A 9,378-nucleotide genomic window follows, 5' to 3' on the forward strand; every position below is an offset into this window, starting at 1 on the left:
GGGACTAATCTTGAGGAAAAAGCTCAGAACTAAACAAAGACACGTTCGGTTTTATACTGTATAATTAATAGATCTTAGTTAACAAGGCTTGTATTTATGTTCAAGTAGCAGTCTGATGAAATGACTTACAGGAATTTAGGTAACATGCTGTAATTTGTCCAGCATTCAATTCCCAGACTGCCTCTTCTTTGGAGAGTGGTGTCCCCCTTTCATTGCCACGCCAGCACACGGTCATTACTACACATTGTGACAACATGTTTTGTTTACAGTGAGTAATTGTAGCCCTCAGCTGCCTTCAAAGTGACGGTAAATAAAGCCAAAGAAGCAAAGGAAGACGCTGTGAGAAACGTCCCAAATGACGTGGTGGGATGATGTTACCACATAAGGACCGTCCTGGTGGAATGTTGACGAGCATGGAGACTTTTGTGTGTTTAATAGCTGGTTGGGGGAAGCGGGGGCTACACCTTGCACTTAAGTGTAAGACAGCTGTCATTAGGGAAGCAGAAAAAAGGGACTGCAAACAGTGTCAACTTTGTCCTCACCTTCTCTCGTATCCCATACACCATGACTGTCCCGCACATCCTTGCTTCCACACTTTGACCATGCGTGTGAAGGCCTGCACACACGGCTGCCTCTGGGCCACCAGCAGCATCTCCTGCTCCGTGCATACGTTGGGCCTGCAAGGGGGAGAAGAAGAACAAAATACTTAACGTGTCAAAACGTAGGAGAGGTTTAGAGCTGTGACAGATGGCCCAGCTTCTGTAAGATGTTATTATTACGAGAGCATCTTTTGTGCTGCTGCTGATTCTTTTTTTTTTTTTAGGTCATGAGTCATGGGGGGGTTTCTCATTACTCACCTCATTTCAAAGAACCTGAATTTGAAGTTCAACCAACACATGCCTCAAAAGTCATTGGTTAACTCCACAAGTATGTTTTTCTTTTTCCTTGGTCTTTTTAGAAACATATAAACAATAACTAAAAAAAACAATAATTACAGTCAATCCACATCCCTTGCAAGACAACAGCGCTGAGTTCAACTCTAGCTAATCTTAAACATGCTGTGCTCAAGGTCACATCATTAAGTAATAAATCATTTTTCATTAATCATTTTATTTCCTTTTACAATCTTGATTTTTTTTTTTAACTGAGACATGGCTCGACAGAAACACAGCTAATGCTGTCCTGATTGAATCTAGTCCTCCTCATTTCAACTTTGTATCTGAAACAGGACAAAACCAGAGGGGTGGGGGTATTTGTGCCTTATTCAGGGACAATATACTCACCCAAAAATTTTCATTTGGGCCTTTTTCTTATTTTGAGCATGTGTCATTCAAAATGATGCGAAAACAGACTTCCATACTATGTATTACCATTTACAAACCAGCACAGATGTCTTTTATCGACGATTTTACCGAATTACTTTCAGCTGTGTTTGGTCATTGCAAGAGACTTGAATGTGCATGTGGATGTAGATAATGACAGGCATGCTAAATAACTCACTGCTGTCCATGTTTGGTCTAACACAGCATGTGACTGAACCTACTCACAACAGAGGGCACACTCTTGATTTGATCATTACTAAGGGTGTTCCTATTTCAAATGTGAATGTTATGGATGTTGCTTTGTCTGATCATTTTTGTGTTTTCTTTGACCTGTCTGTTACACCCAAACCATAAGTTGGGTCTGCAGTTGTTCAGGGAAGACTCATTAATGACAGCACAGAGACACAATTTATGGCAAGGATTGGGTTTGAAAACACCCCGTGTTCTCTTGTTGATGATCCGTTGAGTTCTTATACATCAAGTATTGTAAATGTTTTGGATATCATTGCTCCTGTCAGGGTTAGAATGGTTAAAAGCAAGCAAAAGGCGCCACGGAGAAAAGAAGAGTCCGTCACGGCACAGAAAAGGGAGTGCCGTTGAGCCGAACGGAAATGGTGCAAGTAAAAGCTCCGGATTCATTTAGAGGTTTAAAAAGAAAAGCTATGTTTTCAACCAAACCTTGCGTAAAAAAAGGAAGAGTTATTTTTCTGAAATCATCACCAACTGTAGTAACAACTCTCGCGTACGGTTTGCTCCAGTTATCAGATTAACAAACCCTCCAGTTTCACTGCCCGTACAAGTCACTTCTAGTACATCTACAGGTCAGTGCAATGAGTTTGCAACATTCTTTCATGACAAAGTTCAAGGTATAAAAAAAATGCAAGCATTTCCACAACACAAATAACTATTCTGTAGCCAGCCAGACACCGCGAGCTGACACATTTCACACCTGTCATTGACAAAACAGTCAAAGAGATCATCTACAGTTGGAGTCCATCAACGTGCTGCCTTGACAAGTTACCCACTAGATTTCTAAAGTCTGTGCTGAGCAGTTTGCTATCACAACTCACGCATCTACTTAACATCTCACTTCAGCCTGGAACATTTCCAAAGGGCAAAGCAGTCTTGATGCCACAGTACTGAGCAACTATCGGCCCATATCAAACCTGCCATTCTTGGGAAAAGTCTTAGGAAAGGTTGTATACCAACAGCTTACTGACTTTCTCCTCTCTAAGAATGTGTTTGACACTTTCCAATCAGGCTTTAGACCCCACCGCAACACTGACACAGCTCTGATCAAGGTGACAAATGATATCCATCTGAACACAGATGCAGACAAAGTCTCACTTGTAGTTCTGCTAGACCTGAGTGCTGCCTTTGACACAGCTGACCATGTGATCTTATTACGGAGGTTAGAAATCTCTGGTACTTATCTAAATTGGTTCAAGTCTTATCTGGAGGACAGGAAGTACTTTGTTGGAATTGGTAACTATCTCTTAGACCAAATGGCTATGACCTGTGGTGTTCCACAGGGGTCAATCCTGGGACTCCTATTGTTCCATCTGTACATGCCTCCTTTAGGCCAGCTAATACGCAGCTGCAATGTGTCCTACCACAACTACGCAGACAACACTCAGATGAACAACAATCAGATGAACACGGTCCTGCAGATTTACTTTGTCACTGCATCAAACAGATCAGTGTGTGGATGCAAAATACTTTTCTTCAGCTAAACTCAGACAAAACTGAAATCATTGTCTTTGGCCCACAGAAACGAAGAGAAAGTGTTATCAGTCACACCTTGAGACTCTTTCTCTAAAATCTAGGGGTAATAATGGACTCAGATCTGAACTTTAATTGCCACATTAAATCAATAACACCATCACCTTTTTACTATCTAAAATATTGCCTAAATCAAGGGAATAATGTTGAAGCCAGCTTTAGAGAAACTAATCCATGCCTTTATCTCCAGCAAGCTAGACTACTGTAACGGCCTTCTCACCGGACTTTCTAAATGACCTGTAAAACAGCTGTAGTACATCCAGAATGCTGCTGCTCGAGTCCTGACTAGAACCAGGAAATATTATATATAATATAATATTATAATATTATAATTATAATTAAAGTATTATAATATTATATTAGTCCAGTACTCGGGTCTCTGCACTGGCTTCCTGTCGATCAGAGAATAGACTTTAAAACAGCTCTGCTTGTGTACAAGTCTTTTCATGGTCTTGCGCCAAAGTACATCTGACACGTCTGAGCCACATAAACCATCTGGGCTGTGAGAAGCTCAGGGAGTGCTGTACTGCGGGTGCCCAGGAGTCAGAACTAAAGATGTGGGACAATCCTTAACTTTGGCAATGTTCAAATCCAGGCTGAAAACACTTCTATTCCACTGTGCATATGACAACTGAAAGTATTTTATCTGCGCTCTTCATTTTTAATCTTTTGTTTTATGGAATGATTCATGTAATTTTATGTAATGATTTTATATTTTTATGGAATGATTTTATGAAGCGATTTTACCCTACTTTTCTGTAAAGCACTTTGAAGTACCTTGTGTATGAATGGTGCTCCTCTATAAATAAAGTTGCCTTGCCTGTACAACAATTAAGTGACAGTATCGCTCACCAAACACCTCCCCTTCCCTCTCCATTAGCCTTCCAAAAGTGAGTACTTTTGCTTTTTTGTTTTATCTTTTTTTTTGTTTAATCAAAGTGGTTTACTTCTCAGTTAAGAATGTTAAGTTTTTAATTGGTGATGACAGTACCACTCTGCAAACACCGTCCTGTTCCCTGTCCATCAGTTTTCAGAGGGAGAGTACTTTTACTTTATTGTTAGTTGTATTATACAGTGGTTAAACTCTCAGTTAAGAAGGTTATGTTTTATTACGCCCCATTAGGTGACAGTATCACTCTGCAAACACCTTCCTGTTGCCCTTCCATTACATCTCCTCAAAGTTAAATAAAGTTAAAGAAAAGTAAATTTGCTTTACTTTATTGTAGTTTCATTTAGTTGGATCATCATGGACCAGTTAAAGTTTTTTGAAGCATCGTTAAGTGATGACTGTATTGCTCTGCAAACACCATCAGAAGGTGAGTACTTTATTGTAGTTTTAGTTTTATCATGAAGTCTCAGCTAACAATGTTAGTTTTTTTTCTTTCCGCTGTGTGTCTTTCTTCAAAATGTGTCCTTTTACTTTACTTTTGTTTTATAAAATATTGGTCAACTTCTCAGGTGACAATGTTGGGCTCCGAGGTGCTGCACACACCTTCATGTTCCCTGCCCATTAGCCTTCAAAGGGTTACTGGTTTTACTTAATTGATGTTTGGGTTAGTAGTTTTACTTTATTGTGGCTTCATTTAGTTTCATCATACAGTGACTTTTCAGCTTAGAATGTTTTATTAAGTTGAACTAGGTGACAATAACACCTTTGGTTTACTTCGCCATTGTGTCTCTTTCTTCTTTTAGTTTTATCACACCTTGGTTAACTTCTCAGAGGCGGTCCAACCAGGAAGGTTTATGGTCGAAACGGTAAAATATGTTATCGTTTCAGCCTTTCATCCACACGGCAACGACCCTCTGGATGCAGTGATAGAGTATTTTTCTAAAACGACTTCTGATAAATCTGATAACGCCAGCTTGTTGTTGCCGTGGTGTCAGTAATTGTTCGGTGAGACAAGCACCAGACTTAATCAGCAGAACAACAGGCTTTTATTGCAGGTGTGAATTTTCTCACAACAGGATTTTCATAGTCGAATCTGATTGGTTAGATGTTGTCCTTAGTCATCTAATAGTCAAATATAGTTTTTTGTGTGTGTGTTTTTTTAAGAGCACTGCTAATGGCAATCCCTACAAATAAACACATCTCATTTGCGACTTTTTTCCTCCTCAAAGAAAATGGCTAAAACATGTAAATGTGCAACAACAGTACCTTTATTTATTATGTGACACAGAAAGCACCTTTGGTCTTGCTGGTTTCAGTTGCTGTTCTTTCACCGTGAAGTGTGCGGTGGTCGGTTAGCTCAATAGCATTGTCGGGTACTCCGTTGTTTAGTCATCCTTCAAATTGAATCGTTGAATAGTCAAATACTCTCAGACACCCCTAATATAATAACTATGACAATAACAATCATCATCACAACACTGGCGTCTGTTGCAGCCGTAACCCACGACAAGCTAAAGGTCAACTCTGAACCCCCAATGTCACTTCTTGTCTGCCACCCATTCTGCTCCCCTACTAGCACCGGAACATATTTACTGTGACACACGAGCAGGAGTTTTATTTGTCTTAAAGGCTTATTTTTTCTGATTATATATACTATATTGGGTAATAGGAGTGTAAAGGCGACTATAGGGGTGTTATTTCATGTCTAGAGGGCTCTAATAATGTTTAAAAGTGTTTTCAGAAGATTGTAAAGGGGTTTTCTATGCCATAGCTATGAAACCATTACATTTGGAAAGAAGGAATCCTATTTTGCAGAAATTCACTCATGACAGTCAGGTCTGGTACCAGTTAACCTCAATGAACGAGGGATTACTGGATGTTCCCATGTGGATGTGACTATTTACTGAGTTGACACTGAACGGATGTAATCTAACAACAAAAAAAACATTCCTGCGTGGACAGGTCCTCGTTTAAGAATGTTACAATTGCAACTTAAATCATTTTGAGGACACTACAATTTTTTGTACCATTGTCCCTGGATATTACAGAGCAGAGCAAGCAAGTTTTCACATGCTGCCAAAAAAAGAGATGCACGGTAAATATGTTCAGCCTCAGGTAAAACACAAAGCCTTCAGCTCAGATGTTTTGTTTAGTGCCCAGCAGTGGTCATAAATAAATCAGTGATTTTTGTATTCTATATGGATTGATTTTGCATGCAGGTAGCCAGTAGACACCTTGGCCTACATGCTGTGACTGCTTCCATTCAGGCAACCATGAGGCAGCAATCAAGCACATTACTACTGCAGTGCACATTGCAGATTCAAGAAATCCACTTTATGAAACCAGTACGTACATAGAAGGTTTTCCTTTAAAAACTAAATACAGTCGTCCCTTGCTACTTTGTGGATCAAATTTTGTGGCCTCGGTCTCATCACGTTTTTTCACAATAAATGAATAAATTATTGCTGTTGGCTAAATGAACAAAATGGAATTCAGAAGACACATTCAAAGATGTTGTGTTCTATACTGGTCACTAAGTGTCGGTAATGATACATTGTTACAATGTTGCATTATCACGGTTGGGTCCGGAACCAATTAACCGTGATAAACGAGGGATTACTGCGTTCGTTATTAACCGTATGACGTCTCTGATGTTTCTTTGAAAACATCACTACAGCGGAACATTCAAATGTCCCTGCTGTCACACAATCTGGACATTTATTTATTTATTTATATACTGACAGTACTTATCTGTAGAAAAATAGGTCTCAAACGTCGCACAGCTTCACCTGACAGTGGTTAACTTATTTTACACTTACATGAGTTAATGTGGAGGAAACGGCAACATGTGAGGCACATTTCACCTTTTTTCTTAATTGACGATTAAGTTAAAACAGGGAAAGTTTAAAGACTTTCTTATTTTGACATTTTTTCATGTTAGCAGTGGTTATCTTCTTTTTACACTTGCATGAGATAATGTAAAAAAAAAAAAAAAAAAACTGAGGTGCATTTCACTCTGTTAAGTCACCATTAAACGTTTTAAAAAGTCAATCCGACCCAGGAACAGATTATTTCCACTTATACTAATTCCTAACGGAAAAATGACTTCCAAATCCAAAAAAATAAAAAATAAATCTGAGATTGACCAGCTGTTTTAAAACAGGTTGCATTCAAATGTCAATGAACATGTGTGTTGACGTTTTTTCTGCAAAAGCAATCAGGACAGGTGTCAGTCTAAAGTGAGCCAACCAGATCTTTCAGTACTGTAGCAATAAAGTCCTTTTTTGGAGCGGTGAAGGTCTCATAAATCAAACTCGCACCAAGAAGACCCTGAGTCGACTATTTTTAAAACTATCGTAGCATGTCCCAAAAGTGGTACAATTTGGACTTTAAACGGAAATTCTGGGATTTTTTTTTTTATTTGCAAAAATGTGAAAGGTCAGCGAATCCCACGAGACTTATTCTTGGCAAGAATCATTTACTTTTTCTTTAGCTTTATTGGGAAGATCAGTGTGACGATAACCATAGCACCTGAAATGATGCTTACTGTGAGAGGAAAGAGTATACTACTATACTTATTAAATCCCGCAATACCTACCAGCAAAGAACTTCTTTTTACACTTGTATGACAGAAGAATGTTCAAATGTTACTTAAAGCGGCGCCTGTACTGTACAGTTAATAAAGCTTTCATGATTTCTGGTACAACTTAAATTTGCCTTACTTTGTTTCGAGATTAGAACCAGGGTCAGTATTGTGTTCATATTTGGAGGTTCCACTGCAAAAATTGTTATATGAATGACTGGCATACAGAAATGGCTGCATCATCTAGTAAACTGCACTCATTAACATGATCGCCTGCATCTGTGCGTGTGATAATTGCACACCTGACTCATCAGCATGGCCAGGTAACAGTGGAAAAAGAGCTTTTAGTTGTCATACACTCTCTTGAGGAGGCTGACAGCACACAAATGAAGCGCTGGGGAGCGGGCATGCTGCTTGGGCGTAATATACAGTATAAACATGTAAATAACATTCATGAGCTGAAACTCCAACGGAGAAAATAAAGTACAACTTAAATTGTTACTCACATGTATGGCTGAAGGTGGTTGGAGTTCCCATAGCGGTAGAAGTGAGCCTCTTTTATAAATATGAGGAAAAACAGTAAAAATACACCCTTCATAATCCTCTCCTTTGAACACGTGATTCACTCATGGGTTGTACAGCACCTGCTAAAAATATTCTAATAAAACTCCAATATTAAAAAAAGGTTAATGTTCCTCCAAACTTTGCAAAGACGACACATCCATTATGTTTGCTCTGTGCATGTGTGTGTGTGTGTGTGTGTGTGCGCATGTGAGACCGTTCCAAAAAACACACACACAGAGAAAACAGAAGCTCATCCACACTTGCTCCCTGCAGATGTTAGACTGCAGCAGCGGGAGGAGGCTCCTTCCATTCACTTGGTAATGTACTCTGTGTGTGTGTGTGTGTGTGTGTTGGGAGAGGGGGCGTGTGATCCATAAAGCCTCACACACACACACACACACACACACACACACAAAGCACCCTGCTCCAAAGTGTTCGGCAAACACTCTTGAAAAGGTCACCACTTAGGAGGATTTTGTGTGCACAAAATGCAGATGATATGCTTTATATAAGATATAGTGAGATGTAGTGATATGATGACCAGTTGAGTAGGAGAAAGGAGCCTGATGATGGTGGCGAGGTCAAAAGGGCCAGTGGCCCGCTGCTTGCTCTTCTAAACAAAGCTTTCATTGCAGACATGTGTGCTTGTGACCCCCAAAGAATCATGGGTCACTGCTGAAAGCCCCTAAAAGAAGAGGAGGAGGAGGAAGGACCATCATCTATACATGATGTTCTAATTAACCCTAACACTCAATGCACAAACACAGATTAATAACTGATTTGCATGGCAATTGATCTCAACTGAAAGGTCCATCCATGTTTAACAATACATCTTACAAGAATAAACTCCTTCCATCCACTTTCTGTGCCGCTTAAACTCATTTAGGGTATGCTGGAGCCTATCACAGCTGACGTTGGGCAAGAGGCGGCGTACAAGAATAAACTCATACCAGTAATTCTGATGTGTTAAAATACCTGCTTGTGTCATGTTGGCGCTGTTAACAGGAATGGTCATCCTCACCACTAGGGGGGGATCCAACGTAAGCAGTTGGTTCTACGTATGTGCAGAATCCGGTCCGCCTATTTTTCGTCAGTCACGTGTTGGGCAAGCTGATCTGTACTACTATGCATGTGGAATCTACGTCATCCGTCAATGTATTTTGCGGCAGTTACAGAGTATAAACGACAGCCACCAAGATTTAATAGACGTATAGCAATAGACGTCACACTACCTCGCT

The 9,378-nt window shown here is 39.8% G+C and overlaps 1 protein-coding gene across 4 annotated transcripts in view; it reads right to left on the reverse strand.

Moving 5' to 3' along the window:
* Positions 1 to 8,410, reverse strand: part of megf6b (multiple EGF-like-domains 6b) — a 93,715-nt gene extending 85,305 nt beyond the window's left edge. For all 4 annotated transcript variants that reach the window (XM_054785821.1, XM_054785819.1, XM_054785820.1 and 1 more), the window contains exons 1-2: positions 8,083 to 8,410; positions 543 to 677 (exon numbers count right to left, since the gene is read on the reverse strand). In XM_054785821.1, the coding sequence (XP_054641796.1) occupies positions 543 to 677; positions 8,083 to 8,174 (227 nt within the window). In that variant the 5' untranslated portion in view covers positions 8,175 to 8,410. The remainder of the gene's footprint in view (positions 1 to 542; positions 678 to 8,082) is intronic.
* Between the last annotated feature and the right edge of the window lie 968 nt (positions 8,411 to 9,378).

Source organism: Dunckerocampus dactyliophorus, chromosome 8, assembly GCF_027744805.1.
Source record: "Dunckerocampus dactyliophorus isolate RoL2022-P2 chromosome 8, RoL_Ddac_1.1, whole genome shotgun sequence".
Lineage (NCBI taxonomy): Eukaryota > Metazoa > Chordata > Actinopteri > Syngnathiformes > Syngnathidae > Dunckerocampus > Dunckerocampus dactyliophorus.